Source organism: Capricornis sumatraensis, chromosome 4 (genome assembly GCF_032405125.1).
Source record: "Capricornis sumatraensis isolate serow.1 chromosome 4, serow.2, whole genome shotgun sequence".
NCBI lineage: Eukaryota > Metazoa > Chordata > Mammalia > Artiodactyla > Bovidae > Capricornis > Capricornis sumatraensis.
The window spans coordinates 25796572-25821649 of record NC_091072.1 but is presented as its reverse complement, the minus strand read 5'-3'; the positions used below and the strand labels follow the sequence as shown (position 1 = coordinate 25821649).

At 42.2% G+C, this 25078-nt stretch overlaps 1 protein-coding gene across 3 annotated transcripts in view; it reads left to right on the top strand.

Annotated features, from left to right (window-relative positions):
• Positions 1-25078, top strand: part of MTUS1 (microtubule associated scaffold protein 1) — a 189513-nt gene that overhangs the window by 78135 nt on the left and 86300 nt on the right. Inside the window, exon 4 of one of the 3 annotated variants that reach the window (XM_068969862.1) lies at positions 21228-21389. The exons of 1 other annotated variant lie outside the window; for it this stretch is intronic. In XM_068969862.1, coding sequence (XP_068825963.1) covers positions 21228-21389 — 162 coding nt within the window. Of the gene's footprint in view, positions 1-21227; positions 21390-23328; positions 23519-25078 lie in introns of those variants that run through there. One more of the 3 variants, XM_068969865.1, reaches the window with a different exon arrangement.

The window sequence follows — 25078 nt, the reverse complement described above, 5'->3', positions numbered from 1 at the left end:
GTGCCACCCGTAAGGATAGAGTCCAGGTCTTAGTTATTTTTATCCTTTCCAGCCCTCAGCACAGTGTACCTATTGCACAACAGGTGTTCAAATGTTATCTGGCTTGACTTGCCTGGAAACTTGTATGAGGTACCATGTGTCCACAGTAAAGGGAACACCACTAACTTAGCCAGAGGGAAGACTGGAAAAGGGTGGTGACATTGAGCTGGCCTTGGAATGTGCCTCTGGGGGGGGGAGTTTCCAGGCCTGGGAAGTTGCTGGCATTCCCAAGGGTGCAAATGTAGCCTTATGAGGGACCTGGGGTGTTTGGGGAACATAAAAGGTGGGGTCAGCCATGCTTCAAGCAGGCCGTGTATTGGGGTAAGTGATGAGTGAGCCCCAAGAAAGGTTGAGGCATATCAGTCCTAATAGTTTAGACACAGACTTTTAAGAGTCACCCTGGTGTTTGGGAGTAGAAAGCAGAGTGAAAATAATAAAAATGTTCTTGCAGGAAGAGGGTCTGGTAAGCCCCACTGGTGGTGAATGATTGAACTGTCTGCCCAACTTTCTTGTCTGAATGGTCTTGGGGTGAAATAGGGCCTAGAGCAGTGAGAAGAGGCTGTCAGAAAGAAAATGATGGGAGACTTCCCTGGTGGTCCGGGGGTTGAGATTCCATGCTTTCATTGCAGGGCTGCAGGTTCGATCCCTGGCTGGGAGCTAAGATCCTGTGTGCTTTGTTATATGGCCAGAAAAAAAGAGAGAGAAAATAATGGGTTAGTTTGGAGGCATGTTGAACTTGAAGAGGCTAAAGACTGAGAAAGCACCTTGAAGGGCTGTGTGTTGTGTGTGTGAGGGTTAAGACATTAAAAATGTAAGGAAGGTGAAGAAGCTGTAGGGAAAGAGCTGCTACAGAGATGAAGGATGGGATGAGTGACAGCCGAGCAGGGGAGCACCCGTATGTACAGGGCACAGGCAGGCTTGTCTCTGAAACAGAGACAGAGATGCAGGGTGTGCAGATCCAGATAAAAGGTTGAGGGGTTAAGAGTGAAGATTCAGAGCCCCAGCTGTGGAGAATGGGCAGCTTCATCTTTCAGATTTTCTGGCTCATTTTTGTGAGATTAGGTGATTTCTTTCAGGGGAGCTTGTGCAGATTTTATTGATTGGTTTGTTTTTGTTGGCTTAGAAAGGGTAGCAGATTAAAGAGAGTGTTCCGTTCTGAGTCTCTGTGACCTCAGTGTTGAAAGTACAGCTCTGCTTGTGGGCCTTGGTTTTCAATGAGCCAGGAGGCTCCCTACTGTGGCCTCGGCTCTTCTTAGGAATTCTCTTGTGAGTAACGGTAAGATCACTCATGACCAGAGCAGTACATTTGCTGATGAACACGTGAAGACCCTTGTTCATCTTTGTGGTACCTGGAAGGCCACGCAACATTTCTAAGCCTTTGACTTACTACATCCTTAGTTATGGGGCATGTGTTCCCAGGCCCATGACGCAGGAAGTTATTTTGGTTTAAGCTCCACCCGAAACAGCAGGCATCTTGTGAACTTACTTGCAGGAACAGGTACTGACAGTATCACCATAAACACTATGCTCCTGTGTAATTGGAGTCATCATGAGAACCTTGTTTGTGGGATGTTCTTTTTTCTCTGTCAGACTACTGCCCTCTTAAGACTTGCTGCTTTTGTTGTGACTCACTTTATCCTTTGAGTTTACTCTTAGCTGAGTCAGTCGTGTCCAATTCTTTGTGACTCCATGGACTGCAGTACGCCAGGCTTCCCTGTCCATCGCCAACTCCTGGAGTTTGCTCAAACTCATGTCCATAGAATTGGTGATGTCATCCAACCATCTCATCCTGTGTCATCCCCTTCTCCTCCTGCCTTCAGTCTTTCCCAGCATCCCAGGGTCTTTTCAAATGAGTCAGTTCTTCCCATCAGGTGGCCAAAGTATTGACGCTTCAGCATCAGCCTCAGTCCTTCTGATGAATATCCAGGACTGATTTCATTTAGGATGGACTGATTGGATCTCCTTGCAGTCCAAGGGACTCTCAAGAGTCTTCTCCAACATCACAGTTCAAAAGCATCAATTCTTCGGCGCTCAGCTTTCTTCAAAGTCCAACTCTCACATCCATACGTGACCACTGGAAAGACCATAGCTTTGACTGGATAGTCCTTTGTAAGCAAAGTAATGTCTCTACTTTTTATTTATTTATTTATTTTAATTTTTATTTTTACTTTATTTTACTTTACAATACTGTATTGGTTTTGCCATACATTGACATGAATCCACCATGGGTGTACATGCGTTCCCAAACTTGAACCCCCCTCCCACCTCCCTTCCCATAACATCTCTCTGGGTCATCACCGTGCACCAGCCCCAAGCATGCTGTATCCTGCATCGGACATAGACTGGCGATTCGATTCTTTCATGATAGTATACCTGTTACAATGCTATTCTCCCAAATCATCCCACCCTCTCCCTCTCCCTCTGAGTCCAAAAGTCTGTTATACACATCTGTGTCTCCTTTGCTGTCCTGCATACAGGGTCGTCATTGCCATCTTTCTAAATTCCATATATATGTGTTAGTATACTGTATTGGTGTTTTTCTTTCTGGCTTACTTCACTCTGTATAATCGGCTCCAGTTTCATCCATCTCAACAGAACTGATTCAAATGTATTCTTTTTAATGGCTGAGTAATACTCCATTGTGTATATGTACCACAGCTTTCTTATCCATTCATCTGCTGATGGACATCTAGGTTGTTTCCATGTCCTGGCTATTATAAACAGTGCTGTGATGAACATTGGGGTACATGTGTCTCTTTCAATTCTGGTTTCCTCGGTGTGTATACCCAGCAGTGGGATTGCTGGGTCATAAGGTAGTTCTATTTGCAATTTTTTAAGGAATCTCCACACTGTTTTCCATAGTGGCTGTACTAGTTTGCATTCCCACCAACAGTGTAGAAGGGTTCCCTTTTCTCCACACCCTCTCCAGCATTTATTGCTTGCAGATTTTTGGATCGCAGCCATTCTGACTGGATGTCTCTACTTTTTAATATGCTAAGTTTGTCGTAGCTTTTCTTCCAAGGAGCAAGTGTCTTTTAATTTCATGGCTGCAGTCACCTTCTGCAGTGATTTTGCAGCCCCCCCAAAATAAAGTCTGTCCCTGTTTCCATTGATTCCCCATCTATTTGCCATGAAGTGATGGGACTGGATGCCATGATCTTATTTTTTTGAATGTTGAGTTTTAAGCCAACTCTTTCACTCTCCTTTTTCACTTTCATCAAGAGATTTTTTAGTTTTTCTTCACTTCCTGCCATAAGGGTAGTATCTTCTGCATATATTAGGTTATTGATATTTCTTCTGGCAATCTTGATTCCAGCTTGTGCTTCATCCAGTCTGGCATTTCACATGATATACTCTGCATCTAAATTAATAATTGGGGTGACAATATACAGCCTTGACATACTCTTTTCCCCATTTGGAACCAGTCTGTTTTTCCATGTCCAGTTCTAACTGTTGCTTCCTGACCTGCACGCAGATTTTTCAGGAGGCAGATCAGGTAGTCTGATATTCCCATCTGTTTAAGAATTTTCTACAGTTTGTTGTGATTCATATAGTCAAAGACTTTGGCGTAGTCAATAAAGCAAAAGTAGATGTTTTTCTGGAACTCTTTTTGATTTCTCGATGATCCAGTGGATGTTGGCAATTTGGTCTCTGGTTCTGCTGCCTTTTCTAAATCCAGCTTGAACTTCTGGAATTTCTCAGTTCAGGTACTGTTGAAGCCTAGCTTGGAGAATTTTGAGCATTACTTTGGTAGCATGTGAGATGAATGCAATTGTGTGGTAGTTTGAACATTCTTTGGCATTTCCTTTCTTTGGGATTGGAATGAAAACTGACCTTTTCCGGTCCTGTGGCCACTGCTGAGTTTCCCAAATTTGCTGCCATAGTGAGTGCAGCACTTACACATTATCATCTTTCAGGATTTGAAACAGCTCAACTGGAATTCCATCACCTCCACTAGCTTTGTTCATAGTGATGCTTCCTAAGGCCCGCTTGACCTCGCTCTCCAGGATGTCTGGCTCTAGGTGAGTGATCACACATTGTGGTTATCTGGGTCATGAAGCTCTTTTTTGTGTAGTTCTTCTGTGTATTCTTGCCACCTCTTCTTAATATCTTCTGCTTCTGTTAGGTCCATACTGTTTCTGTCCTTTATTGTGCCCATCTTTGCATGAAATGTACCCTTGGTAGCTCTAATTTTCTTGAAGAGATCTCTAGTCTTTCCCATTCTGTTTTTTTCCTCTGTTTTTTTGCATTGATCACTGAGGAAGACTTTCTTATCTCTCCTTGCTAGTCTTTGGAACTCTGCATTCAGATGGGTATATCTTTCCTCATCTTCTTTGCCTTTCACTTCTCTTTTCTCAGCTATTTGTAAGCCCTCCTCAGACAACCATTTTGTCTTTTTGCATTTCTTTTTATTGGGGATGGTTTTGATCACAGCCTCCTGTACAATGTCATGAGCCTCCATTCATAGTTCTTCAGGCACTCTGTCTATCAGATCTAATCCCTTGAATCTGTTTGTCACTTCCACTGTATAATCGTGAAGGATTTGATTTAGGTCATACCTGAATGGTATACCCTTGAACTTAAGGAAATAGTCGTGGTTGTACAGAGGACAGTTTCTTTTACTCTACTAGTATAATATTGCCTTAGCTAATTCAAGAATGTGGAATATAAAGTCATGTTTTGCAGTATATAAATGTAGAATGCTTCTGAAATTCTGGATTTTTGTAGGCAGTTTGTGGTTTAGATGGTAAAGAATCTGCCTGCAATACAGGAGACCCAGGTTAAATCTCTGGGTTGGGAAGAGCCCCTGGAGAAGGAAATGGCTCCCCACTCCCATATGCTTGCCTGGAGAATTCCATGGACAGAGGAGCCTAGCAGGCTACAGTCCATAGGGTCACAAAGAGTCAGGCAGACTGAATGACTCACACTTGCACTTCATTTGTTCCCTTGGCAGAGAGTTTGAAAGTGTGCACTGTGCAACTCTTACTCCAGAGCTTGAGAAATCATGGAATGGGTGAGACATGATTCTTGGCCCATTCTTAGAAGGGGGCAATGGCAATTCATCCCTCGTCACATCTATCCTTACAGTACTATTTAAAAAAAAAGAGCTCTAGGGATTTAGGAGGGTATAACTTTACAAATATCAAAGTTTGTTGAGTTTCTTTCTTGCAGTAATAATATAGATAATTCTCTAATATAATGGAGGTGTACTTTTACATACATGAGTCTTGGGTTAGTGTTGATGCTCTCTGCTTTTTAATTTCTGCCCCTGAAATCCCAGAATTAAAAATAAGAAGGATGCATATGAATTCAAGTGTTTTTTAGTACTTGGCTGGTATACTAGGAAGTATCAATAAATGGGAAGCTAGGGTTCAGAGTATAGAATGTAAAGGTCTTGGGCATTCAGTACAGAATGTGTGGACCAATTGAGGAGGGCAGGTAAGTAATTAGAGTAAAGTGCATTGGTGTTTAGTGAAAGTCACTCAGTCTGACTTTTTTCGATCCCATGGACTATAGAGTTCATGGAATTCTCCAAGCCAGAATACTGGAGTGGGTAACCTTTCCCTTCTTCCCCTTCTCCAGGGAATCTTTCCAACCCAGGGATCAAACCCAGGTCTCCCACATTGCAGGCGGATTCTTTACCAGCTGAGCCACAGGGGAAGCCCAAGAATACTGGAGTGGGTAGCCTGTCCCTTCTCCAGGGGATCTTCTCGATCCAGGAATTGAACCCAGGGCTCCTGCATTGCAGGAGGATTCTTTACCAACTGAGCTATCAGGGAAGCAATGGTGTTTAAGCAGTCAGCAAAGATAAGGGGTTTGGACAGAGGCCAGGTCTGTCAAGGTCAAGAAAGGAACATGGCAGGCGTTGTCCCAAGCAAGGTAAACCTTACTCTGCCCCATTGTATCATGAATTTAACCCATTATTAATGCTTTGAATATCACATCAGGTTTCTAATGCTCTCTTCCCAGCAGGCTATTTAAAAGAGCAAGTGGTGGAGTGGGGAACATCTTAATCTAATCAATGCCAGTCTTTACTTCATAATTTATAGCTATTCACTACTTTTTCTTTTTGCATATTCTCATGCCTATATGCTTACATATTTCTGATGGGGAAAAACAATTTCTGAAAAAGTGTAAGTATTGGTTACTCGGTCATGTTCAACTCTTTGTGACCCTGTGAACTGTAGTCCGTGAGTCTCCTCTGTCCATGGAATTCTCCAGGCAAGAATACTGGAGTGGGTTGCCATTCCCTTCTCCAGGGGATCTTCCTGACACAGGAATTGAACCCGGTATCTTCCATGGTAGGCAGACTCTTTAATGTCTGAACCACCAAGGAAAGTGGGTAGTAAACCCCGAACCTAACAGTCAGTAGGCACTTACTTGATTGAAATTCTTTTTCATTTTAAAAGGTATGGTGCCTATTTTGATAGACTTTTGAAGTTTTTGTATATTCTTTTTAAGACACGACTTCAAATGACTCTGTTGTAGCCTAAATGTGTTGTAATTTGTTTCTTCAGACTTCTTTGAACATCACATTGTTTCCAGTGTTTTTCAGTAGGTTAAACAACTCTGCACTGAAGGCCTTTGTATATCAGTACTTAAGCTGATCAGATAAATTACTTAGATACATTCCTTTAAGTGGAATCAGAGGGTGTGGGCATTTGTAAGACTTTTGATACACGTTGCAAGTTGCCCTTTAGGAACAACATGCAAGTCTGTGCTCCTGCTCTGAGTGTGTAAGCGTTTATCCCAGCACCCTAGCCAATATATGTTTTAAAATTTTCTTTAATTAAAGTATAGTTGCTATACAATATTATGTAAGTTACAGGTGTGTAATGATTCACAATTCTTAAAGGTTATACTCCATTTTAGTTATTATAAATAATATTGGCTATATTCCCCTCATTGACAATCTTGCCAGATATTCGCTCTTTAGGAAAGTAAAATATCTTATTTTAATTGGCATATGCTTGGCGCTCAAATATTTGTCAGATGAATGTAGATACAAGGGGCAACATGCTCAGAAATTGAAGTGAATACAAGGTCACAATGTGCCCTCTGTGAAGTGACATTCTGGTAGGAGAGACAGGGCCTTCGTAAGTAAAATATAAAGGATGTTTGACAACCTCCAGTACTAAAGAGAGAAGAAATGCTAACGTGGAATAGGGGGAATGTGAAATGTTGGGGTTTCTGGGGGTGGGAGAGAGGGGGACAGAGAGCGTGGGTGGGGGGATGGAGCCGTGGCTTTTGTGTGGCGGCCTGGGGACCCAGTACGTGAACATCTGGAAGAAAACTGTACCAGTGAGAAGAAGAAGCAAGTGGGAAGGCCCTGAGGCGGTGTCCAACTGACAGCTCCAGGGGTAGCAAGGAATGAGATAAGGAAACTAGGAGAGAGGAGATGAGTTAGGAGATGAGGTCTGACAGGCAGCAGAGAGCCAGATCACAGTCTTGAAAATCATAAGGACTTTGGCTTTTAACCTAAGTGACTTGGATTTTTTTTTTAATTGGAGTATAGCTGATTAACAACGTTGTGATAGTTTCGGGTGGACAGCAAGGAGACTCAGCCATACATACACATGTATCCATTCTCCCCCACACTCTCCTCCTATCCAGGCTGCCACATTACACAGAGCAGAGTCCCTTGTGCTGCACAGTAGGTCCTTGTTGTTCATCCATTTAAAATACCAGTCTCAAAGTCCCTACCTAACGGTTTTGCCCATCCTTCCGAAGTGACTTTAATTTTAACAGAATCACTGTGACAGATGTGGAGAGAATGCACGGAATGGGGTGAGGGCTGCATCAGAAAGCTCAGTGAGGTTTCGTGGTAATCATGGCAGGAGACTGGCTTACATAGAGCTACTTGGATAGGATTTTAGAGGGATCCAGATTCTAGATATATGTGTTGGAAATAAAGCCAATGGGGTTTGCTGGTGGAATGAGGGGCAAAAGCGAAAGAGAGGAGTCAGAGATGGCTCTAGTATTCCGGTATGGGCAGTGGCAGGATGCTGAGATGGGGAAGCAGGAAGGAGACACAGATGCTGGGAGGTGGGTATCGGGACCTCAGCTGTACAAACATCATGTTGAGATGAATGTTAGATACGTCAGTGAAGGCGCAGCATGGAAAGGCGGGCCAATGTCTAGAGCGTGAAGGAGGAGTCAAGGGAGATTAGTTTGAGATTCATCAACAGGTAGATGGTGTTTAAAGCCACTGAACTGGATCAGAGCACAAGAACAGGTCAAGGGTCCTTTAGGGAACTCCGTGGAGTATGTATGAAGTGCCTCTGGGGTCCTCCTGGCTTTGAAGGGCTGGAGAGAGGAGAAGGAGTCACAAAAATGAGCAGGAAGGGACAGCAGAAAGGTAGGAGGAAGGAACATGTGGTACTTAAGACAAAAATTGTTTTAGACTAGCAGTATTGTGTGTTTATTTAACAGGAAGCCAGACGCAGGCAGTTCCTGGGTGGGTGACTGAGTATTGTCACCTCTTCTGTCCTTCCGCTCGTCCTGCCTCCGCACGTTGCTTTCGTCAGGGACTTTTCAGTTAAAGTATGGTCGCTAAGGGTTCCAAGGTCCTGCTGCTGCTGGGCAGAGGCTGGGAGTGGTGGGCTGAGCGGAGGCCGGCCTTTCTCCTGACATGCCTGCCTACTGTCATCAGGAAGGAAAAGTCCTACTGAGCACCTTGCCCCCTGGCACTCTTACATTTAAGTCTTATTGGCACACACCGGATCACATGGTTACCCATAACTTGAAGAATGGTTAGAAACGCAAGTATTTGGCTTATTTGAAGCTTTCTATAAGATGAGCAATGGAAATGGAGATTAGGAGTGCCATTTGGGAAGACAGAGATGTTAGACGAGATAAGGTTAAATTGAAAAAAAAAAAAATAAGAGTTCTGTTTTAATTTATTCTTGTTTAGATCTTTTGCTGTCTTGTACTGTTTGGGGGCATATGATGCTTTGTTACTGACTTGATATTACGTGTCGTCCCTTGGCTTCTGTTTCACCGTATGACTTTATTTTGCATACAATTTAGAAATTTTTCCGTTTTTTATAGTCACGTACATCTTGTAATTTTTCGTGTTTTTATGATTCACAACTGAAAGAAGATCTATAATTATTATGGTTAATTTTATGGTTTTAGTTTCCTTTTTAATCCAATTTTATAAATATTTGTGATGTATGATGAGAACTAGTAGCTGATATTTATATGCCACTTACTATGTGCTAAAATATAAACTCATCTAAATGTCCCGAGCACCTGTGAAATGAGTCCACTATAATCACCCACATTCTTTTATGTATGAGGACACGGCATAGAGAAGTTAAGGAGGCTGCCCTCAGTGCATGTGTGGCGGAGCTGGGTTTAAACCTAGGCAGGGAAAGATTGAGGGCAAAAGGAGAAGGGAGCGGCAGAAGATGAGATGTTTACGTAGCATCACCGACTCGATGGACATGAATTGGAGCAGACTGCGGGAGATAAATGGGGACAGAGGAGCCTGGCATGCCACAGTCCATGGGCTCGCAAAGTTGAACACAACTTAACTATTGAACCACAAGCCTGACTCCAGATTGTCGACTTTTAACTACTACACCATGCTGCTTCTCACATTTTAATTGTTTTTTGATTCACATATGTAAATACCACAAATGGGTGTCTTCACTGATTTGAAGTATCTCCACTATCTTGTTCTAAATTTTTGTATTTCTGAGATTGACACACCCGTTTGTTAATCTGTCAGTATGTTTTTGCCATTGCTAGACTGTTTTACTATTTTACACTGTAATGAACTAGTAACAAATTCCTTCTAAGTTTTTAAACTTTAAAAAAATTGTGATGAAGCAAATACTATGGAAAATTTACCGTGTTAACAACTTCAGGGTACAGCTTGGGTATGACGTCCATTGCCATTGACGTACAGTCCCCACCACCGTCCCATCTCCAGAGCTTTTCCTCTTCTGCATCTGAAACTCTGTCCAATAAACATGAACTCCCCAGCCTCCCCTTCCCTCAGCCCCTGGCAACCCCCTTTCTGTTCTCTGTCTGTGAATTTGACTGCTCCAGGCCCCTCACGTGAGACGAGTCGTTTGTCCTTTTGGAACTAGCTTATTTCGCTTAGCGTAAGGTCTTTGGGTCCATCTACGTTGTAGCCCATGTCATAATTTCCTCCCTGTTTAAAGGCTGAATAAATATGTCATGGTAATCATGTACGTGCCAGATATTCTTTACCCGGGAATCCACTGATGGACACTTGGATTGCTTCCGCCTTTTGGCTATTGTGAATAACATTACCATGAACCTGGTGTACTGGTCTCTATTGAAGGTCCTGCTTTCAGTTCTTTTGGATGACTACCCAGAAGCTGAATTGCTGAATCATAAAGCAGTTCTGGTTTTAATTTTTTTGAGAAACCCAACAGCCCATTTTCAAAGCAGCTATACCATTTTACTGTCCTGGCACCAGTGCAGAGTTCTAATTTCCTCACCTTCTTACTGACAATTATTTTCTGTCTTGTTTTTATAATAGCCATACGAATAGATGTGAAGTGGTATCTTATTGTAGTTTTGATTTGCATTTCCCTAATGACTAAGGATGGTGAGCAATTTCTCATGTGCTTCTTGGCCACTATGTCTTCTTTTGAGCAAGTTCTATCCAAGTTCTTTGCCCATTGTTAAATCAGTTTTGTTGTTGTTGCTGTTGAATTACAATCCTCATTTTTATGTTCTAAAAAATTCTGACTATTCTTCCTATTCTAGTTTAAATTGCTCTTTTAAAAGTTCTTCCAATTTCCTCTTTGAAAATAATCACGTGTGATTTATCTAGGAACAAGAGTCAATACATTAATTCAGAGAATGAACGTGTATGTCCCACTTATTCAGATCTTTTATGCTGCTCACTTTTGTAATTTTTCATCATACTAACACTTGTTTGACATGTTTCTCCATAGAAATAGTGTGTGTGTACATGTCTGTGTGTGTAATTGCTTTTTGTTGCTAACGCAAAGGATCTTTTCCTTTTTGTGCCTGGTACATCAGAAAGCTGTTGATCGCTGTACAGTATTTCGTAAGCAGCTTATCAGATCTATTTAAATAATTTTTAGACAATACTCTACCTCAAAGCAAAATTTTAAATATATGCATTAGTGTCAATGAGAGAATTTGGTCATTCTGGGTTGAGAGTGAGTCTGTGGCTGCAGTTTGACACATGTATGATTTTCCCCCATAACTGATAGTTAATTCTTTATTCCTTTGGGTAGCCATACTTTAGTTTCATGATAATAATTCCTAGTAATAGAGAATTACTCCAAAGCTCACTTCCTCTTTATAGTAGTGTTTAAAGAGCCCAAGTTACAATTACAGCTGTAAATATATTCTTTTCTTTTTTTTTGTTTGTATTTTAACTATCTATGTTGTATATTTGGTGTTTTCTCTTCCTGGCTCTAGTAGTTAATGGCCCTTGCATTCCTTAATAATAATTATACTTTCTATAGTAATTTATACTTTAAATTGCACTTATTAATATGTGGCGTATATATCCAGACTGACCTCAGTGATCTCCTTTTCACTGTCTAGTTAAAATCCCCATCGCCTCTAGCCCTGGCAAGCGTACTAGCTTCCTAAGTGTTCCCCTGATTTTAAACTCTTCCCTTCCGTCAGCTCTTCACAGGTCTGCCCCAGGATCAAGTTCTGGTGTAAGAGCTCAGAAAGCTGCAGAGCCCCGCTCCCCCACTTCATGCTCCACCCCCCATAATTAAGGCCTAAAGTTCTTAGCCTGGCATTAATGCCATCTTAAACTTTAAGCTACTTAATGCCAACTGTTAACTGCCCACCACTCCAACCTTGTTGTTTTTCTTCCCCATGACATGTGTATTCCTGCTTAGTGAAGCAAATCACAGAACCAAACATTTTCATACAATGAGATGGAATGTATTCTTCAGAAGCTAATCATTTTTCCTGAGAATGTTTGGTAGTGATTTGTGTAGAAAGATGTTTCCAGCACCCTCTCCATCTGCAGTTACCTTACCTTGTGTAAGCACTAAATACTTGTGTAACACAACCCCTCATGTGAATCCATTGTCTAAATTTTTGTTAAGATTATCTGTGTCTTCTAATATAGGGAATACAGTAGCCAAGTTTTTTTTGTCAGCTAATTTGATCAACATCTTCAAAACCCGTAAATTTCACCAAATGTAAAGAATAGCAAGTCATTTTTTCAGTGTGGAACAGTCTTGTGAAAAATACATTAAAGCTGAGTTCATTCTTATCTCATTGAGAGTTCAGAGGTGAGAACTTGCTTCAACTGGTAGATGTTTCTGTGGCTTTGGAAACTGTTCTCATTTCTTTGAAGGTGTTTTGTAAGCTGTGTGGGACCCAGATTCTTTCCCAGGCTTTTCCTTAAAGAATGGAGGAGGCCAAGTTGGAGCTGAGAGAGGACACTCCATTCTGTGAAGTCTCTGGGAGCTCCTATTGGAGGATGCATCATTTAATATGAGTGTCAGAACAAAGGAGTGCCATTCAGGAGTTCATTCTTTGTCTTTAATTTCCAGTCCAAAGGAAACATACCATTATGGTTTTGTGAAGATTTTTCCAGTGGTAAAGTGGCTTTTCGTCTTGACCACATAAAAGTGTCAGTTATGGCACTGACTTTTTTGTACTAAAATTTAAAGAATTAAAGAGTACCTAATGCTTATAGATGTACAGGGAAAAAAAAGATTATTAGAATCTACTTACTTCAATTATTGGTCCAATTTATCCATTTTTAGTTGCTAATCTGTTTTGTCTTGAATATCTCTTTCTGTTTAAAGGTTTGAGCCCATCGACTTTAATAATATTCTTTAATTTATATTATAAAAATAGACTTATGGTAAGAAAAAATTCACATGGAGTGACATGTAAGTATATAAAGTATGAAGGGAAAATTCCCCATTTCTGTTACTTTCCTTCTCTTTTTCTCTATGTCCCTACCCCATAAGAGGCCCATAAAATTTTTCTATAACCTTCTGGAATTTTTCAACATTTAGATAAGTACAAACTTAAGGAAACTGGGTACTATTAACACAGTGCTATTTTCCACTTAATAAATATCTTATAGATTTTCAGTTTTATAAGGTGTTTCTTAATGATTTTTTGTTGTTGAAAGGCAGTATAATTAATCAGATTTTCCAAGGTGGTTTTCCAAGTAAATTGCTTATTTGATGAAGGTATGTTTCAAAACCAGTAGAATCTGTGTTACTGTCTAAGGCAAAGTGAAGGTTTCCAGGTTTTCTTGGACAAAAGATGATTATCGTTATAGAATCAGAACAAATCTGTTGTCTCTAAGTAGGCTGATGCTAATAGCATGAGCTTAAAATAAACCACTAAGGTCCATGTGATGTCTCTGCAGGAAGGTCTTAAACCTTTGTGGTTCACAGCCGAGATAGGTCACATGGCGCGACATAAACTGGTAGCAGTCATTTTTCAGAACTGGAGGAGCAGTCCTGTCTTGGTTTCACTGTTGAGGAATTTGGTGCTTGGGATCCTCAGAGATGCTCAGCCCGACGTTGCCATGTCTTCCCTGTAATATTGCTTACGATGTGTATGTTTTACTGCTTCTTTATCCAAGGCCAGTGACAGGTCCTGTCAGTCAGCTTTGTGTTAAGTTAAACGTTAGGACCGGGGTGACGCAGTGAGGTGCCTTTGCTGGTCCTGCTGCTTTTAGCACTCTTGCAGGCTCGCCTTCGAGCAAGGGGAGGGGCTCTGGCTCCTCGGGTACAGGAGAGGCAGCAGCGGGCAGGTGCTGGACTGACCTGCGTTTGGCTCCTTGCTGGTTATATGTGTGGGACCCCAGGAAGCCATTTAGCCATGTAAGTAGGTTGCTAATGTATAAACTGGAGGTGGCAATAGTAAGGCACTGTCAGGATGCGTCTTAGTTTCTGTGGGGTAATCCTTTGGTGAAGTGGGCATCGTCCTATGTCCTCAGGGCCCACTGGTCTGGGGTGATGGTGGAACGGGGAAGACTTAGGCTGAAACCATAAATTGCCATTAGATGGAAAGGGTGGGGTTGGATGACAGAGAGACTTGTGAAAATGGGAGGGGCCAGTTCTCCGGAATGAGAATCAGGCTTTTGGGGGTAAGCTTGCTTCTGTGCCAGGCTGTGTGTTGGAATCAGAGGGTACAGGTGTGTAGTAATTCTGAGACACATGGAGAAGTGTCTATAAACCTTTGATGCTTTCAGAAACAATGCTGTGAGACAACCTGTTCTAAAAAAAAAAAAAGGTTAATTTTCTAGACATGCTGACCCTTGACTGCATTGTGACGGTGGCCCAGAAATTTTTATCTGTCACTTACCCAGCCTTGTTCATTGTTTCCAATAATAATGGCTGATTAGAATGAATTTGCTGAAGGAGCAGCAATTTGGTAAATTTATATTGTAAAATCTGTTTATCCCTCCTGAGAGCAAGTAAAATCAGTGGCCAAATATACATTAAACAGTCAAATGGCTACTTGAATGTCCGTTATCTGCTAATTATTATAAGGAATGTAAGAAAAGTTGATAGAGTGAAGAGTCTATTAACGAATGACAGCTAAGCTGATAAAAATTGATTACGTGCTGAATGCTTCAGTGTAGATGGTGAGAGAAGAGATTATTAAAATTTGTCCTTCACTCTTGGCCTTTAAAATTTTTTGATTTTTTTTTTTTTTTTGGCCACATGCAGTTTGTGGGATCTTAGTTCCCTGTAACAGGGATTGAACCCAGGCCCTTAGGCAATGAGAGCGTGGAGTCCTAACCACTGATCTGCCAGGGAATTCCCCCTTAAATTTTTTTTTAAACTAGCTCCATTACTGTTATCATTAAAATTCTATGTGAATTTTATGGCTTCATTGAGATATAATTTGTAAGATATTTGATTTATATACATATACATTGTGAAAGGATTGCTACCATCTAGTTAAACCTCATTCCCTCATGTATTTACCCTGTGTGTATGAACATGTACGTTCTACTCTCATAGCAATTTCGCAACAGTGATAGCACTATATATCAATTCTAGTCACCGTGTCTGATGTTATCCTTGGGCCTTATGCATCTGAGAGCCAACAGTCTGTGTCCTTTCCCAACTATTTCCCCCCACCATACTCTTGGCCTCAAAAGAAAAATTAATTCATTTAGCAAGCATTAAGACTCACTCCATGCTAGATGCTTAGCTATTCCTCTGCTGCCGCTGCTGCTAAGTCGCTTCCATCGTGTCCGACTCTGTGCGACCCCATAGACGGTAGCCCACCAGGCTCCCCCGTCCCTGGGATTCTCCAGGCAAGAACAGTGGAGTGGGTTGCCATTTCCTTCTCCAATGCATGAAAGTGAAAAGGGAAAGTGAAGTCGCTCAGTCGTGTCCAACTCCTCGCGACCCCATGGACTGCAGCCTTCCAGGCTCCTCTGTCCATGGGATTTGCCAGGCAAGAGTACTGGAGTGGGGTGCCATTGCCTTCTCCAAGCTATGTCCTCAGTGGAATTGAATTCAGTTCTCTTCCTGGTCTCAGGGGTCGTAGAGACTAGTCTGAGGAGCACATTGAAACACAGGTTGTAACAGAAGTGTGGATCTAAGTAGGAAGGTGTGGTCCTTTGCCCTCAGACGGGAGTGTCCAGGAAGGAAGTTCAATTCAGTCCCTCAGGCGTGTTCGACTCTTTGAGACCCCATGGACTGGCCCCTCCCATTTTCACAAGTCTCTCTGTCGTCCAACCCCACCCTTTCCATCTAATGGCAATTTACGGTCCCAGCCTGTCTTTCCTGTTCCACCATCACTGCGGACCAGCAGGCACTGAGGACACAGGACGATGCCTACTTCACCAGAGCATGCCTACTTCCCTGTCCATCACCAACTCTGGGATCTTGTTCCAACTCATGTCCATCGAGTTGGTGATGCCATCTGACCATCTCATCCTCTCTTGTCCCCTTCTCCTCCCGCCTTCAGTCTTTCCCAGCATCAGGGTCTTTTCCTATGAGTCAGCTCTTTGCATCAGTTGGCCAAAGTATTGGAGCTTCAGCGTCAGCATGGGTCCTTCCAATGAATATTCAGGACTGATTTCCTTTAGGATGGACTGGTTGGATCTCCTTGCAGTCCAAGGGACTCTCAAGAGTCTTCTCCAGCACCACAGTTCAAAGGCATAAATTCTTTGGTGCTCACCTTTCTTTATGTTCCATACCTCATATCCATACATGACTACTGGAAAAACCATAGCTTTGACTAGACAGACCTTTGTTGGTAAAGTAATGTCTCTGCTTTTTAATATGTTGTCTAGGTTGGTCATAGATTTTCTTCCATGGAGCAAGTGTCTTTTAATTTCATGGCTGCAGTCCCCATCTGCAGTGATTTTGCAGCCCAAGAAAATAAAGTCTGTCCCTGTTTCCATTATTTCCCTATCTATTTGCCATGAAGTGATGGGACAGGATGCCATGATCTTTGTTTTTTGAATGTTAAGTTTTAAGCCAACTTCTTCACTCTCCTCTTTCACTTTCATTAAGAGGCTCTTTAGTTCCTCTTCACTTTCTGCCATAAGGGTAGTATCATCTGCATATCTGAGGTTATTGATATTTCTCCCGGCAATCTTTATTCCAGCTTGTGCTTCATCCAGCCCAGCATTTCACATGATATACTCTGCATATAAGTTAAATGAGCATGGTGACAATATACAGCCTTGACGTACTCCTTTCCCAATTTGGAACCAGTCCATGTTCCATGTCTGGTTCTGACTCTTGCTTCTTGACTTGCATACAGGTTTCTCAGGAGGCAGGTAAGGTGGCCTGGTATTCCCATCTCTTTAAGAATTTTCCACAGTTTGTTGTGATTCATAGTCAAATGTTTTAGCATAGTCAATGAAGCAGATGATGTGATGTGAAGTCGCTCAGTCGTGTCTGACTCTTTGCGACCCCATGGACTGTAGCCTACCAGGCTCCTCCGTCCATGGGATTTTCCAGGCAAGAGTACTGGAGTGGGTTGCCATTTCCTTCTCCAGAGGATCTTCCCCACCCAGGGATCAAACCTGGGTCTCCCGTATTGTAGGCAGACACTTTACCGTCTGAGCCACCAGGGAAGTCAATGTTTTTCTGGAATTCTCTTGCTTTTTCGATGATCCATCGGATGTTGGCAATTTGATCTCTGGTTCCTCTTCTTTTTCTAAATCCAGCTTGAATATCTGAAATTCCTTGGTTCAGGTACTATTGGAGCCTAGCTTGGAGAATTTTGAGCATTACTTTGCTAGCATATGAGATGAGTGCAATTGTGCAGTAGACTGAACATTCTCTGGCATTGCCCTTCTTTGGGATTGGAATGAAAACTGACCTCTTCCCGTCCTGTGGCCACTGCTGAGTTTTCCAAATTTGCTGCCATAGTGAGTGCAGCACGTACAGCATCATCTTTCAGGATTTGAAATAGCTCAACTGGAATGCCATCACCTCCACTAGCTTTGTTCATAGTGATTCTTCCTAAGGCATATTTGACCTTGCACTCCGGATGTCTGGCTCTAGGTGAGTGATCACACCATCATGGTCGTCTGGGTTGTGAAGATCTTTTTTGTATAGTTCTTCTGTTTATTCTTGCCACCTCTTCTTAACATCTGCTTCTATCAGGTCCATACCATTTCTGTCTTTTATTGTGCCCATCTTTGCACTAAATGTTCCCTTGGTATCTCTAATTTTCTTGAAGAGATCTCTAGTCTTTCCCATTCTATTGTTTTCCTCTGTTTCTTTGCATTGATCACTTAGAAAGGCTTTCTTATCTCTCCTTGTTATTCTTTGGAACTCTGCATTCAGATGGATAGATTTTTCTTTTTCTCATTTGCCTTTTGCTTCTCTTCTTTTCTCAGCTATTTGTAAGGCCTCCTCAGACAACCGTTTTGCCTTTTTGTGTTTCTTTTTGGGGGGACTCACAGCCTTCTTTTTTGAATGCAGTCTCCTATACTGTGTCACGAACCTCTGTCCATAAATCTTCAGGCAATCTATCAGGACTAGTCCCTTGAATCTATTTGTCACTTCCACTGTATATCATAAGGGATTTGATTTAAGTCATACCTGAATGGTCTAGTGGTTTTCCCTACTTTCTTCAATTTAAGTCTGAATTTTGCAATAAGGAGTTCATGATTTGAGCCAGAGTCAGTTCCTGGTGGTGTTTTTGCTGACCGTATAGAGCTTTTCCATCTTTGGCTGCAAAGAATATAATCAATCTGATTTTGGCATTGACCATCTGGTGATGTCCATGTGTAGAGTTGTCTCTTGTGTTGTTGGAAGATGGTGTTTCCTATGACCAAGAAGGAAAGGCTTCACTAAGAGGTGGTGATTCTCAAACTTAATGAAGGGAGAGGTGATTCTGTAGACCCCTGGGTGGGGCAGCAGGGATTTAAAAGAATCGTCAACTCACTTTGTAAGTGACTTAGACGGTAAAGCATCTGCCTACAGTGCGGGAGACCTCGGTTCGATCCCTGGGTCAGGAAGATCCTCTGGAGAAGGAAATGGCAACCCACTCCAGTACTCTTGCCTGGAAAATCCCATGGACAGAGGAGCGTAGTAGGCTACAGTCCATGGGGTTGCAAAGAGTCGGACACGACTGAGCCACATCACTTCACTTCAGGCAGAGTTTGGGGATTGGAGGGAAAGAAGCTCATTGTATTCACAGGGATGGACAGAAGAGAAGAACAGAGTAAAAAGTCCTGGAAAAATAAAAAGATGTGTGTCTGTGGGTGTGTGCATAGAGAGGTAAGCGCATGTGAAGCACTTGGTTAGGAATCCACCCTAGAACTGCCTCTTATGTCTTTAAATTTAAATATTAATTAAGGGGATTAAAAATAATCTCATCCTGCAGATAATGGTGCTAACACTGGGTGGTGCTAAGTTGCTTCTGTTGTGTCCAACTCTTTGTGACCTCATGGACTATAGCTCACCAGGTTCCTCTGTCCGTGGGATTCTCCAGGCAAGAATACTAGAGTGAGTTGCCATTGCCTTCTCCAGGAGATCTTCCTGACCCAGGGATCAAACCCACGTCTCTTATGTCTCCTGTATTGGCAGGCAGGTTCTTTACCACTAGTACCACTGCTGTAGGTCGTAGATAATGGGGAATCACAGATTATATGTTGGATCCTGACCTTAGTTTTCACATTCAAAAAGATCAACACGGTGGAGCTGGAAAGGGTGGAAGAACAGAACTTTAAAGTCTAATACAGTTATTTAGGCAACATTTAAAGGAGTGGGTAAGGATTTGTAACAGTTGGATAGAGAGGAGGAGACCTTTTTGAAAAGAAATGATGTGCCTGATGGATTGGAATAGCACATTCTGATGTCAGAGGAAAAACCAGGATGCCTGGAGCAGGGCTCACGTTGATGTACAAGGTCAGCCCAGGGTTGAGGCTGCGGACAGGAGAACTTTAGATGCCAGGCCTCAAGTACTTCAGCGCTTTCTTTTCTGTTAAGGTGAGATTTTTATAAGTGAAATAATTGGGACAAAGCAGTGAGCATTACTCTTTGGAAAACCTACTTTCCTCTGTTATGGCAACATTGGTACTATGTGACTCAATAATTTGCAGCTAAGGTCTTTTTCAGCTCTTGACATTCTTCAGTTGTATGATTCTACTGGCGTTGAGAGACTTAATGTTAGATGATATGAGAATCTGATGGGGGAAAAAGGTGATTCCAATGTTTTGGGGGTGGGAAAAAGGAAATTTTAGTTACGATTAACGTTAGTAGGTAGGAGGTTGTCTAACGGCCCAAGTTGCAACTTTCAGCAAGAAAATTAAAATGTGAGTGGCAATGAGATTCAGGAGGACAAAGCTGCAGGTGAGAATTTGGGGTTCATCGAGATAGGGCAGTGGTTAAAGTAGATAAAATGGACTCTCCTGGAGAGGCGGATGTGTAAAAAGTTGGAGCCAAGGCGTGGACTTAGGAAATGCCCATGTTCAGGTGGAAGCAGCAGGATGGTGTGGTTTCAAGGATGCCACAGAATGGGAAGTGTCCATACATATCTTATAGAAAAGTGGATGTACTTGCTACAAAAAAGAGCTAGGAGTTTGAGTGAGAACCATTTAAGTTTGCCAAATAAAGAGTAAAGATGAAAGTGAAAGTCACTCAATCGTGTCTGACTCTTTGCAACCGCACAGACTGTATTGTCCATGGACTTCTCCAGGCCAGAATACTGGAGTGGGTAGCTTTTCCCTTCTCCAGGGGATCTTCCCAACCCAGGGATCAAACCCAGGTCTCCTGCATTGGGGGCAGAGTCAGGGAAGCCCAGGAATACTGGAGCGGGTAACCTACCCCTTCTCCAGAGGATCTTCTCAACCCAGGAATCGAACCTGGGTCTCCTGCATTGCAGGTGGATTCTTCACCAATTGACCTATCAGGGAAGCCCAAGGATGAAAAGGGCAGGTGAAAAAAAGAGTGCTAATAATATAGCACCACCTGCTGTTAGGCATTAGGTATTTTTGAATTGTTTTTCTCAAATGGACTTCTTCCTTCCTATCTTGGTTGTTTTTTAGTTTTCACCTAGTTTTTATGTCGTAGCTTAGTGTGTGAACACATTAATTTGTTTACTTTTAAATCAACAGTATTGGGAGAAGTCATATCAATTTGTTTATCCCTTGATTTCAACGTTGCCAAAAGTTTCTGTCTCAAATGACTCTGTGTCACAGAAACATGTATGTTAGTCACTCAGTCGTGTCTGACTCCTTGTGGCCCATGGACTACTGTGGCTCATCAGGCTCCTCTGTCTATGGAGTTCTCCAGGCAAGAACACTGGAGTGGGTAGCCATTCCCTTCTTCAGGAGATCTTCCCAACCCAGGGATGGGACCCAGGTCTCCTGAGTCTCCTGCGTTCCAGGTGGATTCTTTACTATCTGAGCCACCAGGGAAGCCCATGTCCCAGAAGACCCAAGTTAATTCCTTCACGGTGGCAGGATTGCAGGAATCCTTCCTGCGTAATTCTGAATATTCATTTTACATCTTGACTCACTTGTTCATCCCTGGAGAAGGAAATGGCAACCCACTCCAGTATTCTTGCCTGGAAAATTGCATGGATGGAGAAGCCTGGCAGGCTACTATCTACGGGGTCGCAAAGAGTCAGGGACACGACTGAATGACTTCACTTTCACTTGTTCATGTAGGAGCTCGGGTTTACAAGCTTAGAGCTTTTGGAATGAATAGCCCTGGAAACTGTTTGTCTTTTTTTCAACCCCCAAGGAAAACCTGCATCCTTGAAAACAGTGCAGCCGTCTCGTGTGAATCTGCCCAGATTGCTTCCTAGACCCAAAGCATCTGTGAAAAACCCTGCGCTGCGGAGGACAGAAAGCGCCTCCTCTGTCGCCAGCGTCCACAGTGAGCTGAGCACTTACAGCAATAACTGTAAGTCAGTCTTACGTCAGACTTCGGGGCCTGTTGAAACTGTAGTTGTGAGAGAAATCTAATGAGCTACCAATTATCAGGATTTTTGATTCTGATTTAGGGGAAAATACACATCCCGCTTCTCCCTTGGAATTGCTCAAAAAAAGTTTGGCAGGAGAAGAAAGTTGTCTCAACGACATTCTCTTTTGATGAATGTGCTAGGAAACACTGACATACTTATCTGTTGAAGGCATGTGGGTGTTTTTTTTCTTTTTATCATGAATTCTAAAGTGTACCATTTGAAGAAGCTGGGTTATTGTTGTTGGTGGTGGGTTTTGTTTTTTTTTTTTTTTTGGTTGGTTGGTTTAAGGAAAGAAAGTGATCTAGGAATTATTGGAACCCAACTGGAAATCAGAAAAATAGATAACTTCAGTTTCATTGGCTTTGTAAACAGCTGCATTTTGTAGAAGCATTTGTTTGTTTTTCCTAATCTTAAACTTTGGATACTAGATTCAGTGTATTAGGAGTGAATATTTTAACTTCAAGCTTAGTTTTTAATAATTTAAACTGAGAATATTTAGGGGATTTTCAATTAGTATGAATTTTGTTTTCTGTGTATAAAATAACACAGAGTTATGTTCTTAAATAGTAAGTTGAGTTATCCCTTTCATCCAAAAGATGTATTTGGTCTTAGTGTTTATTTGCTCATTTCCTTTTTGATTTCTTTCAACAGTAGCTCATGGATTAACAAATGTGAAGAATTTTGGAGTGCCTGCTGTATATAGGCAGCACTGTAGATGCTGGGAAGGATAGGAAATATCAGAGAAATTGTCCCTGTGTGAAAGATAGTTGAGGATAAAGAAGATGTTTACAAGGATAACTAAAATATCAGATAAAACAAGGAATAAGGGAGTGGTGGGGAGGAGGGGAGTTCTCTCTGCCTTAGAGGGGTCAGCTTCTTCTTTCTGTGAGAGGACAAGGTCAGATTGGAGTCATGTTATTGAACCTTCTGGGTGTGGAGCACTATATAGGGTTACTGTACATACTTTCTCTGTTTTTTTTTCTCAAATAACTCCCATTACCCTGATTTTACATGCGAGGTAATTGCAGCTCAGAGAGGTTGTCGCTGGTCCAAGGGCACTCAGCCAGCATGTGACAGAACTGAGAAAGTTTATGGCTAAGACTTGGAATTAATGACTGAAAGAATGAGCACATTTCCAGGAGGTTACTTAGCAGCAGGATCTGTCTCCTATGAGAGTAAATAGCTGTATTTGGGAACTTTAGGGACCCTGGAATATGTTACCTGCAGTGAAACGGGACTGTTATCCACTTGCTACTTGACGTTTGAAGTCGTGGCAGATCAGAGGGTTTGCATTTATCTGTTGATTCTTGATTTGAAAAGGTCATTGACAGGTGTATTCCCTTAAGGTCACTGCATTTGCAGCATTCGCTATTTGTAACAGGAGATATTAAAAACAAAACCGCCCGAACAGAAGCACCCAGGTGCTATCCGGGGTGGGGGGTGGGGGGCGGCTGGAGGGTTGTGAAGAGTTGGCGCTTGTGCCCCTGGCAGGAGGCGCGTCTGTGGAGCCACTGCCCAGCGTCCCCACTGACAGCCATGTTGCCACGGCCCCGCTCAGGACCGCGCCTGACACTCCCAAGGAGGGTGTCACAATGCTTTTGTCTGTTCCTTTTTGTCTTTTAACAAAAGGGCTTCCTGTGGACCCACAGAGCCTGTCTACTGGCTGTGTGTCCCTGTCTCAGATGAAGCGTTCAAATCAATGAGTCTCTTTCTTAGATGGATCCACTAGCCGGTTTAATCTGTTCTGTGTAGTGCCTGGGAGCTTAGTTTTTTTTTCCACCCCCTGCTCCATTCTAATTCACTAAGAGCAAGCATGAGAAATAGGAGCGTGAACATGGCTGCAGTTTTCCTTGCTTGAGCTTGCTGTGATCCTTTTAAATGACTATACCAGGAGGATTTCGCAGCTGTACAGAAACAGATGCGTCTTCGAAAATATTTATCAATTCTACACTCTCCCCACCGGCCGGCTCAGAGAGGCACTACGATGCTACCTTATTGACATTGCTGGTTCTGGGATCCTACAGCCTTTGTGTAGTTCCTTTGTTAGCCACGTTTACTGGCAAAAGAAGTAGGTCGACGATTTCTGGTTTGATTCTTTCTTTGTAAGCATGCTTAAATTTCCTTCAATAAATTGACTTAGTATCTCTCGATTGCTATCTTTATAACGTGTAATTTGTTAATTGTGGTATTTCTCGGGCATGTTTATATTGAAGTTGTGAGTGGTTCTGCATAGAACCAATTTTATTGTGTATTTTGTGTGTTTGGGAACTCGGATTAAATGTAATTCAGTAATGTTGTTGATGTTCTTGGCACATGAAATTACTTTATAAAAGCCGAGTTAATGGTCTCATTTGTGATGAGACAACTGGTAGTTTTTGTGTGTGTTTACCCAACCGTTGTGTGAGTATAGGAAAAATACTTTCCTAGAATTAGAATGAAATCATCACATTTTAATGCTTTTATGCATATTCTATCTAAAAATATTTAAAATGTGTACTTTTTCAGAATTACCTTCAAACATGAAAAAAATCATTTTGAGCTGCAGTGTTTCTGATTTCTGATAACGATCATGGAATGATCATGATTTCTGGTCATGTTAGGAAATAACCTTTCGGTCTGTGTTTTAAATTCTTCTGGGGTGAAGCCTTTGGATGCTTTTAAAGAATGTTTCCTTGCTTTGTTTGCTCCTCTCTTTGTGATGTGATGCTGTCAAGGCAGTTGCTTCTGAGATGGCAAGATGCTCTTAGAAAATTCGGGTTTGCCGTGCTTAACGATGTATGGAAATAACATGACCAAGTTCTAAAGCAACTGAATCAAAATGGATAAGACAATAAACCTTTCTTTTGTGGGGGTTCCAGGAAGTGCTTTGTGTGTGTTTGTTTCAGCATAGAAAATTTTTAAAGTTACAGTGTTGATTTTATATATATATATATGTACAAAATTTAATCTGGTAGTTTCTGTATCAAATATGCTCATTTTTAGAGGTTAAATGTTGTAAGCTCTTCCAGACTCAGAGAGCTAAGGTCCAGTTTTTAAGATCATTGGATAAAAACACGTTACATAGTGTAGGTCTTATAAAGAGGGGGAGGTTTGAGGGACCTTTGTGTGAGTGTAGAAGGAGGTCTCAGGGGAGTCCAGAATTTTGCCATATTAACAGATATGAAGCCCAAGAGCTTTTTATACCTCCCAGTTTGGCCGAAAAAGCATGATGAGCACATTTATTTTTGAAAGACAGATGGCAAGGGGAAATGAAAGGTTGCACACCCGAGCTGTCTGCACTGTCTGGGAGATGGAGCTGGCAGAGGTAAACTAAAGAAATGGAGCTTTCTCTTCCCTCACCTTCACGGCCAGCTCCGGTGCACATGGCATGATACAGTAGAAAAGAGCATCCGAGTTGGACTCCTGCAAGCTGTCTTCTAACTCATGGAAGCTGGACAGTCTCACACTCTCTTAGCCTCAGTGTTCTCACCTGATGAATGGGTGGGGAGACCCAGATCATCCTAAATCCTTGCGGCGGCAAAGGCTTCTTAATGATGATAAAATGGTACCCTAACAGCTTGGAAGAAGGATGTTTGGAGTAGGGGCCAAGGTGATGGGGAGAAGGATCTGTCTCACTCGCCTTCAGTCC